The sequence below is a fragment of the Engraulis encrasicolus genome, chromosome 14 (assembly GCF_034702125.1).
Source record: "Engraulis encrasicolus isolate BLACKSEA-1 chromosome 14, IST_EnEncr_1.0, whole genome shotgun sequence".
In the NCBI taxonomy this organism is placed as follows: Eukaryota; Metazoa; Chordata; class Actinopteri; order Clupeiformes; family Engraulidae; genus Engraulis; species Engraulis encrasicolus.
In genome coordinates, this window is record NC_085870.1 from 32,479,412 (window position 1) to 32,501,262 (window position 21,851).

At 41.4% G+C, this 21,851-nt stretch overlaps 2 protein-coding genes across 5 annotated transcripts in view; one reads left to right on the forward strand and one right to left on the reverse strand.

Annotated features, from left to right (window-relative positions):
• gnb1b (guanine nucleotide binding protein (G protein), beta polypeptide 1b) overlaps positions 1 to 5,810 on the reverse strand; it is a 28,960-nt gene extending 23,150 nt beyond the window's left edge. For both annotated transcript variants that reach the window (XM_063215448.1, XM_063215447.1), the window contains exon 1: positions 5,419 to 5,810. The gene's annotated coding sequence lies outside the window, so the exon portion shown is untranslated. The remainder of the gene's footprint in view (positions 1 to 5,418) is intronic.
• On the forward strand, positions 854 to 14,066 carry LOC134462426 (calglandulin-like). 3 transcript variants are annotated; one of them, XM_063215452.1, is made up of 5 exons: positions 854 to 3,368; positions 10,654 to 10,828; positions 12,322 to 12,466; positions 13,231 to 13,331; positions 13,851 to 14,066. In XM_063215452.1, the coding sequence occupies exons 2-5, from the start codon at positions 10,705 to 10,707 to the stop codon at positions 13,892 to 13,894; spliced, it is 414 nt and encodes a 137-aa protein (XP_063071522.1). In that variant the 5' UTR covers positions 854 to 3,368; positions 10,654 to 10,704; the 3' UTR covers positions 13,895 to 14,066. The 3 variants fall into 3 exon arrangements, with proteins under 3 accessions (XP_063071522.1, XP_063071521.1, XP_063071520.1); XM_063215451.1 differs by lacking the exon at positions 854 to 3,368 and adding an exon at positions 8,417 to 10,308; XM_063215450.1 differs by lacking the exon at positions 854 to 3,368 and having other exon boundaries at positions 10,320 to 10,828.
• Positions 14,067 to 21,851: the final 7,785 nt, after the last annotated feature.

A 21,851-nucleotide genomic window follows, 5' to 3' on the forward strand; every position in this document is an offset into this window, starting at 1 on the left:
TTGTCTAGTAACACAAATGATCGTCTCCCACAATATTTGGCTCAGTGGTAATGTGGAGGGAAATGTGAATTGACTGTGGCCCTTGCAAATGGCCGGGCTAAATCAAGCACATGCCCATTAATTGTGCATTATATTCATAGCATGCTGTGCAACTAGTGTTTGTAATATAAGCATTTCCTTGGCTTTCATTGCGCATTTCCTTAAAAGCACCACATCATATCATGTGATTCAGCCCAGTTCAGAAGTAAAATCACATTTTTGATTTGACGTCAGCAGTCCTAATCTCCAGCCTATATAATCAACTTCCATCAATATAGCGAGAAAAAGACATTGCGTGATCAGTTCTCTGACATACTGCAGGGCACTGCCCTATCTTTATTCTGCATGATGTGACAAACCAGGGCGATAAAGAAGATACTGGGTACTGGTCAGGGCTTGACACTGGCACCTGCCAACCGGCCAAATGCTGGTAAAACTTGGCTGTGGCTAGTAACAATTACAGTGCCACTAGCCAATTTGGCAGGTAGCTTATTCAATGGTATGACATAGCACAATAGCATATATTCTACATTTTACGCCTTGTGCATCAATTGTTTCTATTTGAGTTCAAGAAAAAGATCAGTTACTCAGTTTCTATTTGTTTAATTTATTTCACTGTAGAAAGCTATACACTCATCTGATTGATTTAACACATCATCTTCTGAGGTTAGATAAACAGTGACATGACAAATATATATATATATTTTCAAATGTGTGGCTAGTAGAATAGCTGGATGGCTAGTGACTCAGGAAAACCACCAGCCACAGTGGCTGGCAAGCAAAAAAAGTCAGTGTCAAGCCCTGGTACTGGTACTGGGTTCAGATGGTCCGAGTTACATGCAAAAGAGGTTTATTTATAATTCTGCACACAAGTGCGAACTTGGATTAAGTAACATGACTCGAGTGTCATGCAAACCTTCACAGAAAATTGCCAAATGCTGTTCTGAGAGATGATTAAAACATAAGAGTGGGTTGGAAGTTGGAGCATACAGTTTGGGACATTTTGTGTGGTAGACCATCTACACTTTGAAAGCCCCAGACAGAATTTTCTTTCTGAGGGACACATTCACACACACCCAGGAGAGTCTAGTAAAGGGTGTTGTCTGGGTGGAGTGTTTCAGTATTACACCAGACACATGTTTAGACACCCACCTGCTCTGAATTCTCCAGACTTTTGTTGCCGTGAACACATGCATTCAGGGTTTTACTTGTAGACTTTCTTGGATGTTATACTAGGAAGCAGTACAGTTACACCCAGGCCAATTTTTTTTTTTAGGCGTTTGTGGTCGCAAACAGCCCCCTCCAAGTCAGGTTTTCAGAATGTCTGTGTGTGAGAAACTACAGACCAGCCTTACAACACATGCAAAAGAGGGAGCTTGGATTAGAACACTCAGCTGGTATGGCGAATCCAACTGAGAATATTCCCTCTGCCACAAAGGGTGATCCCCCCCCACCCCACTTAAAAACTTTTCTAGTAGCCTTCATGGTTGATCACTTACTGAATTGGGTGACAGTGTTTTCATTTACAAAAAATAAAATCTTAAAGAATTCTATAACCTATCGAACCAAAACGTATCATTCAAATGTGATGTCTTGCACAAGAATGATTTTACATTGACAGTGTGCCGAATTGGCTAGTAACTCACCATGTTCTGGCATGGAACATCATTTAGCAGCTTTCTTACCCTCTTCCTAAGCCACTAGTGGTACATTTTGCGTTTCACTACATCCATGGCCTGAATTAGTGAGCATCTATGCCACACTATAGATTCTATAGTATTTAGGACGAGCATGCTGCGGGTGACTGCCTGTCTATTGTGTTTTCTGAAATGTCCTATATTTGATGACTGCCTTTCAGGAAATTCAGAAAGCCTAATGCAGCAGGATCATAGAAAAAAAAAAAACATAACCAGCAATATCACTAACAGCAGCAATAATCCTAAAAGCGAAAATCCACAGACATTAAGTCTTTAATCCCATTCAGGACGTTCAACAGAAAAACAGCTGGCCAAATCCAACCCCTAGGTCAGAAAAGCCTGCAGAAACATGTTCTGATTTAACCACCAACCACATAATCTTTTTCCATCACCCTTTATTTAATCCATTCCACATGCTAAAATATTAAATATAATATGAAGACAGCAAATATCTAATCATGATTTAACAGGGGATCAACCATATCTTATTTCACAAGCTTGACTGTAATGTGTATTATAGAATCTGGTGAATAACTAGGCTACACAGACATTTCAACACAGGATTATGAGGCCTTGTGTGGCCCATCCCTGCCATGCTAAAATGTGTGTGTTCTTACTCCTAACCAAACATTACTATTATTGCTTACTTGGTTCCAAAAATAGCAACGCATTGCACATACAGTTGATAGAAATGGTCATTTCCCACTGTTGCTATGGGTCCCATTAATGGTACATTTCAGCAAATATGTTCATTTCAGAGGGAAAGAGCGGAATTACAGTAAGTATGTCCATGTCCAGTCAATTATTTCAAAGGAGGTGCCACTGTCAAGGAGACCATTTGTCTGACACTGACTGATTTGGGCAGTTTGTTTTCCTACAACAAGGGAGGGATATTCCAACACCGCTTCATAATTAAACCATGCTTCCTTGTGCATTAGATTCTACCCTTTCCTGCCCATACAACCGAAAGGGTGAAAAAACTACAACCCTGTTTACGATCCTGAACTCAAGAGTAACCTCATTCGACAGCCACCTCTGTCACATCCGACCGACATGAAGCGAAGAAACTTGTACTGCAGACTGCAACCAATTCGGTAATCATTCCAAGTGGTTGCGGTTGGCTATTGTTCAAAATGTTTTGTTTAAAGACGAACACACCCACGGCAAATTTACCAAAAGCAAAAACGCCATCTTGCCACAGTACAAGTTAACTGCTGTCGAATTTGTTCTGAACAAGCACATTAGAATCTACAGCCATATCGCCAAGCATCCAGCCACACAGCCATACAAAATGTACGAAGACGCAGAATAAGAACTTTTAGTTTTAGTAATTGACGCACTAAAATGCACACCGAAGATTCGCCTCGTGTTAATCTTGCAAATATTATTTACAACAGAGAAGACTACTTTCAACGAATTACCAGCATATCAAATGATAAAGGCCTGTGCGAAGGCTTCGATCGACGCCTTGCAGAGTGGAACCAGCGAGAATGGCAACGCCATCTTGTTTTGTAGCTACCGCTATTTAGGCCCAATACTGCATCACCCATTGATGCCAAAAAGTGGTCTGTCTTTTCACAGAGATGGTTTGTGCGTCGGTCGTATCTCGAGCAAAGAGGAATACGACTAAAGGTAATTATTTCGCTGTGCAGCGTACGACCCCCTGTCCAACGAAAGGGGATACATTTTCAGCATTCATTACAGTGACCTCAATTACGGGCTAAGCTAAGTAGCTAGCCGCTTGTCGTCCTTTAAAGTGGCCCGATCATTTGGATAGCTGGCTAGCTAAAGCTAACCAAAATACTTCTAATGCGGGGTTAACTCACACAGAACAGTTTTAGAAAATGCAACTGAAAAGGTTTCATACGTAAGCGGTAAATTGTTTACTTTCAACATAGCCTGGAATTTAACTACTGTCGAATGAAAAGCGGTGCTATCGCATCAGGTTCAGCTGTGGGGCTGGGACCTAAAGGCATAGAACTGCGCTAGCTAGTTTGCTAGCTGGCAACATTGATAAACTGGAAAACCAAAGTCTGTAGAACATGGCCTGCTCTCAGAAAAAGTCGCAGTAGTAACACGGCGTTTGCACCTCTAGTAAGCTAATTAACATTATCCTGTTACCGTGTTATTAAAGACATCGGCTCTATTTAATTCGATAGAAGATAAAACCAATTAAGCTGGGAGCTCATCGCCTACACGCACGGTGTTAGTGTTAAGACTGACTTATAGCCCATTACAGATAACTCACTGCACTAGGAAGATCTGTTTACAGGTTTTATTTCTAAGCCAGGATGAATTCATCGTAGAACTACTCCCTCAACCCAGGAAACACAATCAGCTGTGTGAAGTCAACCTAGCTGAATGAACATGCCTGATATCCAGCCCACACTAGTGGCAACGAGCTCGATTCAAATTATGTACTTTCTACACTACCTGAATAGATCACACAACCCCCTACGGTTGTAAGCAGTTAGGTCACCAAAGGATGAATAACGTGTACTCGTGATACAGACCAACATTTTGCGAAGAATGTGAGCTTCATACCCTCTGCCAATACACCGTGTGCACCGATGCGATAGTTTCCTTGCAAACTTGCTTCCTATCAATTTTAACCATGTGAAAATGTATAAGGGTCCCTGCCTTTTGAAGACAACGTTTCTTCATGGAGAAACTGAACTAACACTAAAGGCTCCAGTAGCCATCAGATTTAGTTCACGGTCGCTGCCCATTTTGGTCGCGCAAGGCAAGTTGGTGCACTATGCTTTAAGATTTTCAAAATGCATTTCTCAATGATTTCCATAGAATTACATCGCATTGTGAATACCTTGGAGTAAATGAGATTTTGCTTAAAATATGTAAGTCTGAGAGTTGTAACAATCCCGTGAAGAGGGCCACTCGGCACCCTATCGTTGATACAGTGTAACAACTTGGTCGCTTCCTCTCCTAGATCATACAGAGAAATCCACACACACAGCAGCTACAATTTACACAAGTGACCAAATATTTGGTTGTCCGAAAACTTGAAAATCGGTGGCAACCAGAGGAGGGAAATCATATTAAGAGCAAGAAAACCAGCTATAGTACAACTATGCTTAACCTGATTGATGTTAACGTTAGTCAAGCTGCTAACAAACAACCCACAAATAGAATAGGTTACAAAAGCCAATCCATCCAATTTAAGTAATGGTGGCAATCAATCACATGATTTTCAAACATTTATAAATGTTTTCGTTATATCAAGTATCTACGAGTGAAATATACAGCGCTATTCCATTGAGTCTCAAGCTTGTCATTTGCAAACCAGCTAATTTGCCTCTCGGTTACCTGGCCAGCTAATATTAACATAACGTTATACAACACGGTTTTTACTGTTAGTTACATGGAATAAAACACACACAAAACAAAACACATGGTTGGTCAATTTAGGTGCATCACACTCGTTGAGGTTAACCTAATTAACCTCTTCTGTGAGATGGGCTAGCAGTGCAACCAAGTTGCTTTTTTTAGCCCTAGTTCAACCATTTCTCCTAGCTAGCTTTCTTGGTGTCTTCCTGTGATAGCTAGCCATCTGAAATTCTAACGTTACCCCACCCCCAAAAAAACAGATAGAACTACTCCCAATACAGAACAGTGATTTTTAATAGTACATCCAAAGATTATCATTTTGTTTCTAAAATCTTACCGGTACTCAGTCGCTGTTGGCCTTTGTTTAAATCGCATTGACCGGAAAACAAGGATGTTGCTCCGAAATCCACAGATCAACGAACAAACAAGACTAGCTAGCCTGCTAACTAGCTTCGGAGGAGCGGCACTTCCCGAACGAGCCCAGTATTTCAAGAACCTGTGTCAACTGTGGAAAATCACTGTCTCGGAGGGCGACGATACGGAAATATCCGTTTTAATCGCAGGGAGGAACGATCATTTATGTCCATACATCAGTTTCATCCAGTAATATGTCCGTTTGGCGTCCCTTCCCGTGAGCTTCCTTGAAGGAACAGTTTTCTGACAATTCTGTCCTCACCCGGCCATCAGAAAGCGAAGAGATGGGCGCGGTAACCCTGCAGCCTGCCTTGGGAAACCCCACGCTGCAGTAACGTTGTCACGCTCAGTATGAGCGACCACCCGAATTCTGAACACCGATAGGGGTTCTTGGATGAAATTAAATGGCTAAATAACCTTCTGCGGGATGATACTGTACTAATCCTACCGTAAATTAAACATAGTATCGGCATTTTAATATTTTCATTACAATCCTATCGAAAAAATGAAAGCAATTAGTATGTCGGTCAGCTTAGGGATCACAACTTTTCTAATTTCCATAGCTTGACTTGCTAAGGATCCTCCAGAATATTGTTTTTTTATGGAATCTTTTTTCAAGTGTTCGATTTAGCACATTTATGTTTAGGCCTATTCCTTTCAGCTTCCGCCTGGATATCTCTACAGGGAAAAAAGCTCTTTAAAATAAGGATAGTTTCTCAGTCATAGGCCTAAAGAAACACAGTAGCCTAGTAAGGGCTTCAATTGAATTAGGCCTATTTTATGATGAAAAGCAGAAATGGACCGTGTGTGTGTGCCCATACACCATCATATGCAGAGAGAAAACAGGAACATATCCATCCATCTGCAGTGTGTGCAGCAATAGGCATGATGTGCGCCTTAGCCTATAGGCCTAGGCCTAGATATGGATGTAACTTTAGGTGAAGATGGTGGGAACATGCCACTTTTACATACCACTTTTGAGATAAACCTAGGTCGTCCCCACCACTTTTTCCACAAACATAGGCTGATGCAAAATGGAACAAACAATTTGCCTGATGTAGCCTATCCACCACTTTCCAAGCCAAACCTACACCTTTGGCCTAGGCAAATGTAGTCTGTAGGTCTATGGAAAATGAGAAATGGGTCAGTTTTATAGGCACACGAATGATCATTAATTATATTTATTTTTGCATGATTCTAGGCAATAGGCAAAACACCCACGCAAGAGGCCAAATTATGGCCAGACTTCTGAGGCTACTTTCATTGTAGATTTCTTTCAAAATAACTTGAGAATGTTAATACAGATACAGAGTTACAAACATATCTGTCACATAGCCTATAGACCTACTTATGGCAAAGGAGTCCTATTAAGCTACCTTACTAAACTAAAGGAGAAAAAAAATGCAGATTTTGCTGAAGCACAATGCATTTTTTTTGGTTGCTTTGTTGTTCTTTATAAAGGCAGCCAACCATCCAATTCCAAATGATTCTTGAATAGCCATGCCCTCAAACTCCTTCAGCAAGGCTCCAGGCTCATTGGTAAGCAGGTCAGTCCTAGTCGTTGACCCTCTTCCTGGGATGCACGGCCCTGTATTTCACATGCCCCCCACACAGTATGTTCTCTTGCCCAGTAACCCTCAAACAGCACCTCATGCTGGACAGCCTCTGAACAGGACATCATCAGCACTGAAAGTGTGTCAAAATGTTAACTCCACCTGCCCTGGTTAACACCAGACAATCTCACAAGTGAGATCGTCTGGAGGCTACCTATGCAATTTGTGCTAGGAAAAGTGTGGTATATGGTTGCGCATGGCCACATGTTTGGTGTTTAGATTGTGTCATTTGGCATACTGTATGTAGCCTATAGTCAACTGTATGGTCAACATTGTACATTCAATGTCTCTACAGTTTCTCAGCTCTGCCCAAAACCACTTTGCTGAAATGGAGGTCAGAACCCAAAAAAACATCTCCATCCATGGCTGAAGTGCCTTTGAGCAAGGCACCTTACCCCACATCGGGACTGTAACCAATACACTGAAAATAACTCTGAGTCGTTTTGGAAGTAAGTGTCATCGAAGTGTAACATAAGGTCTATGGAGTAGCCTACTGCATTACTGCAGTGCAGTCGGAAAGTGGTATATTGTGATCAAGGCCTTGCATCTCTGATGTGGCATATATTGCATCGCTTAGGAAGTATTTTGATATGTGCCAGGTCAGGTAGGTGTGTCATGTACTTGTGACTGTGATTCCCACTGTGCAGGGCACCAAGCATAATGTGTAGCCTCTGTATTTATCATCACAGTAAGTTTTGTGGTATTAATTCTATACTTTATGGAATAGGACCATTCTGTATGCTCCAATAGTGTTAAATTCAGCTGTATGGTTGTTGAAATAGCACTGTGAAATTAATCAGTTCAGTTCTGCAGTGAGATTGTGATACACAGGTTAACGTTAGGGGGCAATGATGCATTTGGACTGTTTATCATAACACATTTATCAAGGGACATTGATTTGATCATTAGCTGTTTTTTAATCACTTTTTTTATCATTCCATGAGAAAATTAGGAGCCCATCATGTCGTCGACATTGAACTTAAACTCAAACGCACTGTCAGTTAAAACTAGGCTTAAACTAGAGGTAAACTAAAATGCAACCATTATTTTAAGCAGCAATGTAACATGAGGTATTTGTGATTAAATATCTGAAAAAGTTGAAAACTGTACATGTGTTGTGTTTGCCATTCCTCTTCTCAGATCATGTGAATGTGTGCACACATGCCACTATACAGTAAGTGCCCTGGTGTGTGTGCAGCGGGTGAGAGAGAGATGGAACCCTGTGTTTACCAGCCTGCAGCTCCGTGCCCAGGCCCCAGCGCCCCACACACAGAAAAGTAGGTCTGAATGCACTCACTCAATGAATGCAGCGTCAGAAGATGCACTTAATCTATTATGGTCCTCCATCCGAGGGCTCTTTGGAGATGCTTCTTCTCTTCTCTTTTCTTTTTTTTGTTTGAAAGACTGAAGAACAGAATGTGATGGTGCCTGGGGGTGCGCTCTCGTAGCAGCCCTGGCCAATCAGAGTGGCAGGAACACTGCAGTCAGACCCAGGGCACATGCTTCTTTAATGGCTATCCCACGGTGGTACATGTACAGTGTGGTTGTGACCCACTTAGATTTCACGCAAATAGCCAAGCTTACATCTTACAATGCACTGGTGGCGTTCATGTCGTATGGTCAAATTTCACCACTGTATTGCTGAATCAAGTTCATCTTTGATTAAAAAATCACAGTTTAATTGCCTTCACTCTGTCTGCAATGTCGGTTGGTTTAGTTTTTTCCCTGATTTGTGTGGAGCTCTGATAAAATGTGATGTAGCCGCGTGGACGACAATATTGTGGTCAGAACCAACTGATTGTGTTCACTACTTGTGTATGCTGTGGTCAGTTGCCAATTGCAAACATTGAAAAGTAGTGAAAATTGTAGCTTGATAGATACAATTGCATGGATATTTTATAGAGAAAAACACAGAAATGTGGACCGTTAGTGTACTATAATATGAATGTTTACCACAAAATCACAATAGTCTTTACAACTGCAAAGATTTTCCATGTGGTATAAACACATGGACTGATATTAGAACAGGTCAGAACAGAATATGCGAGTTGTAGGTGCATTTTATTGGTTGAATGGAGTAAGATGCTTATACACAGATGCACCATTGCACCATCACAGCACATTAAGTTAATGTCTAGTAGCACATACTGTGCAAGATTGATGTTATGTCTAATGAGTAAAATACATGGCTACAGAGGAACACGGCTATCAAAAGTAATTATAGAATTTGTTCTGATGAAAGGTTCAAGCTTAAATTGTAAAAATAAATCCAACATTTAGTGGTTATTGACCTAGTAAGAATCTTGCTCTTTGGGTTTGCTCTTTGGAAAAGATGACATCCAGTGGTGTCATGTTTCCAGCATCCCTGTTGGGGATCTTAATGTGATGGTTGAAATAACACAGTCTTGGGCGTGTCCTTATTTGGTGCTGTGTATGCGAGGAGAAGACTGCCACTGGGGAGGAGGCTGCACCTGCTGCACCCGGCTGAACCGTCAGCCACCAGCAGCTCCCCAAATCCCAGAGATCATCCGTGTTGTTCCTTAAAGTCAGAGTGCTGCTGTTGCTACCCAATTATTTATACGGTATACTCTTTAGACTTGTGCTGTGTGTGACTTAAAAGGATGCCTTAAATTGCATACTGTGTATTAAAAAAAACGTATTCTTTTCTCTTCTATTCGATTCTATTCTATTCTATTCTATTCTATTCTATTCTATTCCATTCCATTCCATTCTATTCTATTGCATTCACAAATGCATTTATTTTTTTGTTCTCCAGTGCAGTTTCACTTCCGTATCCGTTTGCTCCAAAACCAGTTTGATCACACACACACTGCTTTAATAAATGTCGCTGAAGGATGTAGTCACATGACATCTGGAGAAGATCATGCTGAGTAAAGATCTTAGCACCCTCTCAACTATAATTCCGGTTTATAAAAACAGTGAGACAAAGTGATGCTTCTTATTATCATTCTTGTGAGTCTTAACAGAAAATGGCCATCTATTTTTCCACTCCCAAAAGTCATTGATATATTAATGCTACAGGGCTATGCCTTAAAAGGGCCAGACAGGCCTGGAGTCCTATGGGATCTCTTTAGATAGCCTCCCAACAAATCTTAAGACATGTTTGGTGGGTAAGGACTTCAGTCACTAATATCAGCCGTGCCACCAGCCTCAGTGGAGACCTCCTCGCATTCAAAATGGTAAGTTTAAACGCAATAATTATTTTAATATCATAGCCTAACACAGACTTAAACGTTTGGTTCACGTACAATACCATGTGGGTCACACATATTGTCCTGAAACTGTTAGCTTTCAATCAAATACCTCCAAAGTGCTTCGAAAAGAAAGGGAACAATGTCTGAAAATGTGTTATTCAACCGATATCCATGGCTCAATATCATTATCAATATCGTTACAATATCATTAAATTGGTCAAATCTGTTATACGTGTAGTATTCATTTTTACTGTTAGTGGTCTAACTCTTCTAGTGCATTCCGTCCAACTTTGTGAAGTGTTGCATCAATACCTCCAAAATGTACTACAGGCCAACAAGCTGAGCCCAGAGCAGATCACCGAGTACAAGGGCGTGTTTGAGATGTTTGACGAGGAGGGCAACGGAGATGTGAAGACCCAGGAGCTGGAGAGACTGATGAGCCTGATGGGCATCAACCCCACCAAGAGAGAGCTCCTCCAGATGGCGAAGGATGTGGACAAGGACGGTAAGAATAAAATAGAATCGATTATTCTTTATTTAACATTGTAACAAGCAAAGAAATTTAGTAGTCCTTGTTTGGTAAAGCGATACATAATTAAGAAGATAAAAGAGATAAGAACCATATTCAAAACCCCACAGATCCACATATCCCAACCACGCACACACCCACACACATTCACATCCACACACACAAAAGTGCAAATATCAAATCTCACACCCACCCACACAAATCACAGCCATGCACATCCACACACATTGTTGTGAATTTGCTATATTTTGGGAGCAAAATTAAGTAAAGAAATGACAATTGGGTAGAACTGTTTTAGTCTATTAGTTAGTTTTTTCATGGATCTGTATCTACTGCCGGATGGCAGCAGTTCCAACCTTTTGTGGCCTGGATGTGATGTGAAGGCTCCCCATGCAAAAAAAGTGGAGCGGAAGGCGTGCACATCCAAGGGAACTGCTTCAGCAGGTGTCAAATAATACAAAGAAATAGCATATTGAAGGGAAAAAAGGATAAAGAAGATCTTTGCGAGTATTTTGCAAGCAGTGTGTAAATCTTTTACCATTTCCCCCCCATTCAAAAAAGAAATAGCGAATATGAAACTCACAGAATGACTCATATGTGGACTATGCAAGTTTTACTAAAAAAGCTTTCTATACAAGTGGCCCATTTCTTGTTTTCCTTATAAGACTTCGCCACTGAATCACTTTGTAAGTTTCATATATTTTTCTGTATGGGTCAGCTAATCTTTGTCCCCTTACATTCTCGTGAATCAATCAGAGCTTGTGTGTGTTACTTCATAACGCAGTGCTTCTCTTTGTGAAAGTGGAACTGGGTGGCGACTTTGATTCCAGAGCCTATTCAAATGCTGGCACATGTCAAAACTATCTTTCAGTTCCTGAATATGTTGCTTTTAAGGCAGGCATGCCAACAAAGCCATTAATGATGGGGGTCACTTTTGGGTCATGCAGTTTGGGGGGGTGGAAAATCAGCGCTGTGAAATGTTCATGCATTCTCAGGCGAATGTGTCAGGAGAAAACTTGTCGGGAGGGACGAGAGGTGTCTGAGATTGAGGAAACGGCCTGCCATGAGCTGCCAGTAAGGAAGACGACGGACGGCACCCAGACAAATGTTACACAACACTTGTGCTGCCTAGCAGAACATGTCAAACAGGAAGACTCTGTGCACAAGGCAAAGTGGACAAATATGTCTCTGTTTTCCTGTTGCCTCAGCCGGACAAGCATTCTAAAAGCGTTTAGATGGACCAATTCCATAAGTAATGTTTTTTTTTAATATACTGGAAAGCTACACTTCCTAATCAGATAGAAATAAAATATAGTTTTTTTTCCCCAAAACATTTAAGCACAATATGAAGACAGCAGAGAGTGGGCTTATTGCATAATCCACTAGGTTTATGTGCTTGGATGTGTTGGGCACTTACAGCAATAACAGGGTCTTTACTGACCTCTGGTGTTACATTCCTGTAATTGCAGGCAAAGGAATCTTCAACTGCGAGAGCTTCCTGGGACTGATGGCCTTGTATCTCGAGAGAACAAAGAACCAGGATGCAGAACTCCGAGCTGCCTTCAAAGTCTTCGATAAAGACGCCAAGGGCTACATCGATTGGAACACACTGAAGTATGTTAATGCTACCTCCCTTTTATTGTCATATTGTTGCACAAGATGCTATATTTATTTCCTTTTACCTAGTAATTAATATCAACATTAAATCATTAATATGAATTTTGCCTATGTTACTCCAGGTTGTTGTGTTACAAAAACAGCAGCCTAAATCTAAAAACACGTGATCAGTTAGACTATGTACCAGTCATTTCCCTGCATTTTCCCCCTATGTACAGTGGTTTTCAACAATCACCCCCTTGACCTCAAAAGCCTTCCAATGCCCCCTTGGTATTACAAAACTAAAATAGACTATTGCCCCCCATTTGCAAATGAGTTTTGCAACTGCATTATCAGCTTTTATGGACAGTTTTTTTTATTATGCACGAGTCATACAAGGAAATTGAAGCAGCAACAAGAGTGCATGTATGGTGTGTTGGATGTTGCAGGGCCCAGAGAGTTCCTGTGGGGTAGTGCAGGTAAAGGTGCGGTCACATATACAGCATGTTGTTGCAGGCAGGTACGTGCTGCTGAATCCTGGGGATAGCCTGGTTATAGAGGAGCTGTGGTATATACAGGTATTATCCTCAGGGGCGACTCTAGGTTCAGCTGGGGCCCCAAGAGAAATTTCAACAGTGAACATTTGAAAGAAATTTGCCACCACTCTACCAAAGTGTAAGCTCTGATTCCCCATCCAGGGGCTTGCGGCCCCCCAAACAACTGCCTGCCTAGTCTGGTGACAAGATGCGGCTCTGATTATCCTCCTGTGTATGATGTTACAGGTACGTGTTGATGAATGCAGGAGAGCCCTTGAACGAGCTGGAGGCTGAACAGATGATGAAAGAGGCAGACAAAGACGGAGATGGAACTATTGACTATGAAGGTAACATTATTATATATTTTTCAGTTTTGGATTCTGTTTTGGTAGTCTTCATTTTAATTGTTTGTTCTATTCCTTTTTTTTTGCATCAAAATAGAATGCAACCGAATGTTTAAGCTTTAAAGAAATAGCAACACTCACTGAGTTTTTTCATTCAGAACCAAGGATGTACACAAAGTTGTAGATAAAAGTCGATTTTAAAAGTCTGGAGTTAGTCCAAGTGGCAGAATGTTTTTTGCCTGTCAAGCTGCTCTTGCATCTCACCATAAGGGAATCTCTCCTCAACACACAATGCTCTATGTAGCACGGTTCTTTTTGCCTGTGATTCTGTGAAGAGATTTGTTGGCATGGCCGTAGCACATTGACCTGAGTTTATTATTTGGGATTGTTCAAAAAACAGTTTGGCTACTTTGTTCAAAATGGAGAAATAAATACTCTATGTATTTAGTAGTATGCATACCTACACCTGTCCCTTCCGGCATACCTTCCGTTAGCCATGAATTATTGTTGGTTTTCCAACAGAGTTTGTGGCCATGATGACAGGTGACTCCTTCAAGATGAGCTAAGCGGCTCTCTCAAGTGGGAATAGAGCAATGTATGGACCCAATGACAACTCTGGACATCAAGAAGAAAGTCAAACAAGAACATTTAGTACATCTGCAAATGTTAACTTTTGGAATTGACTTTTGAAACTAACCACTCTCCACATTTTTTCAATAAATTGTATTTTGTGTTTAACTTTTTTGTCATCATTACATGTGTCTTTTTAGTCAATGGGATATATTGTATTTAAAACTAAGATGAATGCCATGCCATGTTTCAACTGAACCCTAAACACAGGTCTATAATGCCTAATAATTCCAAGAACCTCACTCCTCAGACTTCAATTCAGTCGACACCCCACTGGTTTAATAAAAAAAAACCTATGGCTCTCTGCTTGAGAGGATTTCAGTTAGCCTACCTTGACAAGAAAGAATGGGGCACAGGGTTTAAAGGGATTAAAATCGCACTGCACAAAAAAGTTTGAAAGGCAATAGGCTGCAGGGTCTACAATGCATGAGTATGTCACATTAGCACACATGTCAACTTTTTGCTACCTCATATGTGAGCTTAAAAGTTTCATTCATAAGCTAATTTGACTTCTTAAAATTATTTAAAACAATAAGCTACTCTACTCCACTCTACTCTACTGCTCTAGCTTACATGTGACAATAAAAACCATCACAATCTGTCTACTTCAATGGCTTTATGTGAGTTTTAGGCCATGCTTGAATATTGTATTGATGCAAGCTGTGAGAGGAAAGGGTTAATATTCCATTAACTGCCTACCCGGATGCAGTCATGGCATCTGTTCTGCACAGAGCCATAAAATCCCGCTGACATCCCTGGCTAAAGGCAGACGGACAGCCCTCTAAGCCAATCAGAGAGTCAGATTCTGCCTTGGCCAGCCAATGGCAGTGCAGCAGCAGCAAAGGGGGCTGGCCTGCTGGTTGTGGCTCTGGGAGCTCAGCTCAGCCTCCCTCCCTGTGTGTGTGTGTAGCATCCCTGAAAGCTGCTTTCACTCCCCCAGCAGCAAGAGGCGGCAGGAAAACAATGGAGCCGGAGAGGGAGACCTTGGCTCAACGCTGCCTGCTAGAATAAGCGCCGGTGCTGGGGCACCGCCATCACCATCACCACCACCAGAGCTGCATCCTTCCTCTCTCCTCTGCTCTCCTACTGGGAATTGATTTTTGCTGTTGAAATATTTACAACCCTTCAGCTGGAGGTAGATCCTGCTCCTCATCCTCCTACTCCTCCCCCTTTTTCCTCTCGTGGACCAGGAAGACAGGAGGAGGAGAGATAGAAGTGAAGAGCAAAAGAAAGAGACAGAGAGAGGGGGAGAGAGAGAGAAAGGCAGGGGGAGGGAGCTTCTCTATCTCCTTTCAGAGCTCCCTTCATCACTCCATTCTGAAGCTGCAGGTCCACTGCTGTGACAGACTCTTCCCTCCATCCACATAAGGTAAGCAAACACCTCCATGCCTAATCTAAGGTCAGAAGGGGTTATCTGCTGCCACTAGAGAGGCAGAGAGGGGGGCTTGGGGCTGTTGCACCATTGCAGAGCTCTAAAACAACATGGTGGTTTGATCAAAGAAATAGAGGGAGACATTGTTGCCTCTTTCACCCCCATCTCGAAAACATTTTTGCGTGGACGTCTTTGTGCAGTACCGGCATCCGATTGGCCGAAGCCAGGAGGCTCAGACGATTCCGGGCCGTCTGATTGGCCCCCTGGTTCACATGTTCCTCATTAAGGAGCGCAGACTGTGAGTATACACACTCCAGGCAGCAGCTCCATGGTCGCTGGCTTTACTCCTGTCGACTAAATAAGTGTCAGAGTCGGGCGTTACATAAGGGGATTAGGCTCACAGCTATCCACAAACACACGCATCATCACCACCACACACCGGTTACATCCGACCGACCACGGGGCTGTGACGTGTTGCTGTGTGCTGCTGACAGCATTAGGAAGCCATCAGGAAGTGCAGAAGAGAAATAATGGGATATATGAGACAGATATGGCGTACTGCTGCTGTGATGAGCAGACCATAACAGTGTATATTAAAAGGCGTTGTGTAATGATATCGTTGTAAACACCATGCATCTTCCCTCTGTCAGTGAGTCACAAGACATTGTTTACAGTAGATTACATCAGTGATTATATTGTTTATGTTGTTGGTTTCTTTTTGGAACACCTCACCTGAAGACATTTGGAAGATCTTACCTGACAATATCGATGTTACCACTTTGTTATGATAATATTATATTATATTATATAGCCTACCAAGTGGACTGCTCACAATCTAATAGATCGCAGTCTTAATGCATACCATGCAGTATTTTCCCTGCAAAGAGCCAAAAGAAATATTCATGAACATTTTGAAGAATTAAATTTGCCCTTTTCCCTGGTAAAGAAGGAAGGTGTGGTGGTGGTGTATCTCATACCTTGACATATTTTGACTGATTAAGTAGAACACTGCATGATCTCCTTGGTTTCACAGCACTTGTAGACCTTTTGTTTTGACTGCATGGGAAGAGATCAAGGGGATTATTGGGGCCACTGAAGGGCATGAAATCACCTTTCATGCCCTTTAGTATTAAAACCCGACATAACATAATACGTCTGAAGGAGGACATACGCAGCTTCAGATAGCCTACACCTGCCGCTCCCTGCCAGATCATTATCCAACCACTTTCAAAACAACAGCTCTGTCCACATGTCATGATCACATGAGAGTTATATAAATAGATTGGTAAATTCACCTGTGCAATGGTGTGCACAGATATTTTGTAGGGCAGGTGCTCGAGAGTGGGTGGCGGGCATGTGGATCTTCCAGCTGCCTTACTAGGCTATACGTAGACGCTTTTCACTAAGTAGGACATCTGGGAATATTTGTGTGAATGTCAACAAGCCGCCATATTGGCATGGGGGAAAACGCGGAGCAGGTGCCGTTGAAAAGATTCGATATGTACTACCAAAAGTATTTACTATCCTGCCTAAAAATGCAAACAAGGAGCTTACAAAATGGGTATTTTTGTCCAGAGGGGCAAAGGGGCAGGTACTTTAGCACCACTTTGTCCCTATCTGTGCACGCCTATGCACCTGTGTTACCTGTAAACGGGTGGTTGACATTTAAGGGCGTAACACAATAAAAAAGAAAGTTATTCCAATTCCTGAAAAAATGATGGAAAAAATTGGAAAAAATAGAAAAAAAATAAAGTACTTAGTGGTCCATGGAATTTCGCCTAATTTCTGCCATTTTTGGGAAAATGTGTCCTGCATCAACACATTGCATAGGCATGTCACACCGCAGAATGAAGTCACACCACATGAATTCACTGCATTATGGCCATTTTAATCCTTTTGTATACATGACTGACATCTGAGCTCATGCTAACTTGATAATGATGTGTTTAATCTTAATATGTGTTTTCATTTATTTAAAAACAACCCTTTTTTTCCTTCTATAAGAGCAGTCACACCACAGGACACCATAAAATGAACCTAAGCATTGCGTGACAGAAACATTGCAATATGAAGACATATTAAGAGGTTAATAGTCACCTTAAACTTCCACAGCACTCTCCAATAACTGAGGTACTGACTGGTTAGGAGCCAGTCTTTAAGACCCTTGTAGTTGGCCTTGCAGCTGCCCGTTCACAAACATTGACATACATGTCACCCCACAGGACACAATTTGTGTTACGAAATTGAACTTGTAGTTGATATTAATGTCTTAAGTTTTTTCACATTCACATACATTAATATAAAGTTAATATTTATGCAATCATGCCAAATGCTTCATTCATTATTCAAAATGTTGTTGGTTAATTTATATATATATTATATTCCAGGTTTCATCAATGTTACAGTCACACCGCAGGATATTTGACATGTAAACCTTTACAGAAATCTTAACAAAAATGTTTCTTCTTATCTAAGACTAATATGAAACATAATGTACCATATCTTCTTTCATTGACATTTGTTTTTTAAAGGAAAAATAACAGTTTTGTAGGTTTCTTATCAATGTTACTTAAAAACAAGGCGTCACGTCAACCACCCAAAGGCAGAGTCAGAAGGAATATATGGCAGTGTATTTAACTGTTTGGGAGATGGTATCTAATCTCCATACATCCGTACATGACATAATGTGTGTCTTGTGGTGAGTTGCAAAGGCCAAAGGTAATAAACCCTGTGAGGAGCAGCATACGGCAGCCTCTCAGGGGGGAAAGGGAGTTTATTCAGAGTTACTGTCATAGGTCAACCCTGTTACCTGCCTCATTTAAAAAAAAAAAATCAATTGGGCGAGCTATCAAACTCTAATGTCAAGGTTATTTGCCCCAGTGACCATATTTCATCATATGTTAGAGGCCTGCAAGTAATATTTGGTCACATTTCCATTTAAGTATTCAGTTACGGTCTGTATGTTACCCCATTCCTGCCATCAAATAGAAATGATAGGCCTATATTAAAACAATAGTAGTTTTAGTTATGAGGTACTGTAGTTCTTACGTAGACAGTATATTACGAAAGTGAGAACACCCCTCACATTTTTGCAGATTTGTAATTTGAGTATATCGTTTCATAGGAGAGTGGTGCACAATGATTAGTGACCTATTTTTAACAACATATATAACTGCTTAAGTTTCTTGTTCACTCAGAAAAAAACTAAATACAGCCATTAATGTTTGAACAGGTACCCACAAAAGTGAGTACACCCCAGATTAAAATCCTAAAATTTAAGAGGTTATCTTGTTAAAAGGTCACTAATCATTGTCAAAGCGAAATTTCTTTAATGCTCTCCTATGAACAGATTTACTCCCAAATCTGCAAAAATGTGAGGGGTGTACTCACTTAGGTGATATACTGTAATTCATCATCATGTCCTATATGGTGTTTGTTTTACTGTATGTCATGTTGTTTAAAAGAAGAATATCCCATTATGGCAAAGTTTACTGGCAGAACACTGCAACATACTGAGAAGCATATGTCTATTAAGGAGAGGCTGCATTGGCTACTCTTAACATTAATGACTACTCTATCATCTCTTCATTACTTGCTTAAGACCCACATATAACACAATATGAAGCAAATGGGGATGAGTGGAGGTAGCCAACAAGGGATAGAATATTATAAAATGGCCTAAAATAACATCATCACATCAATTCAGTGGCAGAAAAACTTGTAGAGGCTGTTCGGTTTTTCTTCTGTTTATTTTTATTTATAGCCAGACTCAGCAGGCTCACTTGTCTGCCATTCGTTCAAATTTACACAGTGTTTAGAAAATAGGTTCACACTAAACACTTCACAATAACCTTCCGCAAAAATGGTTAACTAATGGTTAGCTAATGGGTTGTTGTGCATCTATAATACTATTATAAGCATTGATATATCATTATTAAATCAATTGTATAACACTTCCTAAACATTTGCTGTTGACAATAACATTTAGGGCTGCACAATTATGGAAAAAAATATAATCACAATTATTTAGATCAAAATCACGATCACGATTATTAATCATGTTTATCCAGCAGAGCTTATGCCCCCCCACCAATTTCCGGAGGGACATAATAATACCTTACCATTAGTTAATATTATTTAACCGTTAGTTAACCATCTCGTGGAAGGTTATTGTGAAGTGTTACCGAAAATAGTTTAAGGATTGACATGCAATGGAGCATATTATGTAGTGTGTATAGGTACTGTACTTCGAAGCAGCGTGATTTACGAGGTCCAACTGTACTGCTGAAAAACAGGGGGAAAAGTCACAAAATTAAAGGACAATGTCTAATGTTGTTTGAATACCTCCATCTACTGTACATACATGGAAAGAACTGCAGGTAACCTATTTTAACAGTCCTTCATTACATGTTTTGCCCAAAAGATGGTGCCATATCTCTGGGCAGTGTAAATCTCTGAGCCAACGCTCAATTTGTTTCCCAAAGAAGTGTGTGTTCAAAGATAGAAAGACTACCGTATGTTGTAGCATATATATATATATTTTTTTTTAAAGTAAATGGTAAAAATGTAAACTGTAAAAATGCATTTTATTGGTGAGCTGAAAATTACAAGAATTTGCAGGTTTTTTTAAGTGTCACGTAAAGAATATTCATCCATCGTCATCATCATCATCATCATCATCGTCATCATCCTCATCATCACCATTATCATCATCATCATCATCAACAACATGTTTGTTTGCATAAATATAATATTTGAGTGAGCGTGAATACTACATACTCAATTCTCTGCACAACCACCCATAAGCAAGCACAGACACTGTGTCTGTGACGTCATTAGATGGCTTGTTTGTATCCGTGGGCTGGGCTGGGTGGTGTTCTGGGTATTGCTGTTCCTGGGTAGAGTACTCTATTTTACCAGGTTGTGCCGTTCTGTGCTGTGCCTCTTTTTCACGGAATAACCACATCCTGCCCACAACACACAAGACTGGCCAGGCACGCAGGCAGGCAGACAGACAGCAGGCATGCAGACAGGCAAGGAGGCAGGCAGACAGGGAGGCAGGGAGGCAGACAGGGAGAGAAGAGGGAGGCAGAGAGGCAGGGAGGGAGGGGGGCAAGGAAGTAGGCAGGCAGGGAGAGAGGGGGGCAAGCAGGGAAGGATGGGCAGAGTACAGCACAGATATGGCACACTAAGCTGAGCCATCTTGCCGTATTCATATCGCGCACTAACTATAATGCTTCAAAGGAAATATACACTTAAATACTCATATGAACACACAAATGTGGGGGTAAAGCAAGCGTGCGCGCCCACACACACACACACACACACACACACACACACACACACACACACACACACAGTGTATACATCTGCTCACTTAAAAGCACACTTAAAAGCATATGGCGTGCTATGTCGCAACATCGACCCCGCATTCATTGCCAAATCCTCCTTTCAAGACCTTGATTCTCTCGAAGCTAAGGCGTCACACTCAAACTGTCGAAGAAGCACTTTGACAAGTTGACGTGTTGAGAAACAGTTGCCCCCGCCCCGTCCTACCCTGCCCCACCCCACCATCACCTTCACTCCACTCCACTCCACTCTTGAGACGTTGCCAGTTGGTACTCTAAGTCTTAAGATATGAATGAAGTTCTCTTTAATGGCAGTGTGTGTGAGTGTCGACACATGAGGCTAAAAACCACATCGGCATGAATGGATGACTAGCTGTCCCTATGACCCGCCAGTGTCAGTTTTAAAAGCGGTGTGACTGCAACACTCCCAGAGTGTGGTTACACACACACACACAACAAAACAGGCTTCCTCCTCCTGTCTCCGAGACCACTCACACTCACGCTCACACACACACGCACACACACACACACACGCACACACACACACACACACACACACACTGACAAACCAACATCCTAACGGTCCTCAACTGGATGTAAGCTGGGCCATGCTGTGGTCTGCTTTTGAACTTTCAGCGGTATGGGCTCTCTCTCTCTCACTTCCACTGTGCAGAAAATTCTCAGAAACACATGCACGTGTACACAATTACACACACATATGGGAGGCCATGTAGGCCATAAATAAGCATGCACGCACGCGCACACACACACACACACACACACACACACACACACACACACACACACACACACACACACACACACACACACACACACTTTAAACACTTTATTTGCATGCATCCAGTATTTCATCACTCGTGTTGTGGATTAAATAGTGCAAAGGGCTGTTATTTGTTTTCCCAATAAACACACACACAATACAAATGCATGTACACACACGTACACACAAGCAGACATACAAACACCCGCACAAATTGGCAACAGACAGACAGACATAGACAAGAGGGTCGTCGATGTAGAGATGGAGCCATCTATAGAGACCGATATCATGCTGTTACGATCTCTTATGATCCAATCAGATGCGTTTCAATGGCTAATCTAACATAATGGCTGTAATGATGATTATTATGGTGTGCGCTGATGAGACGTTTT

What these genes read in the sequence shown, in the direction of transcription:
- LOC134462426 (XM_063215450.1), top strand. Translation starts at nt 10,495, where the DNA reads ATGGCTCAATATCATTATCAATATCGTTACAATATCATTAAATTGGTC. An exon ending in GAAGGATGTGGACAAGGACG is followed by an intron (nt 10,829 to 12,321) that starts GTAAGAATAAAA and finishes CTGTAATTGCAG; the next exon opens with GCAAAGGAATCTTCAACTGC. An exon ending in TGGAACTATTGACTATGAAG is followed by an intron (nt 13,332 to 13,850) that starts GTAACATTATTA and finishes GTTTTCCAACAG; the next exon opens with AGTTTGTGGCCATGATGACA.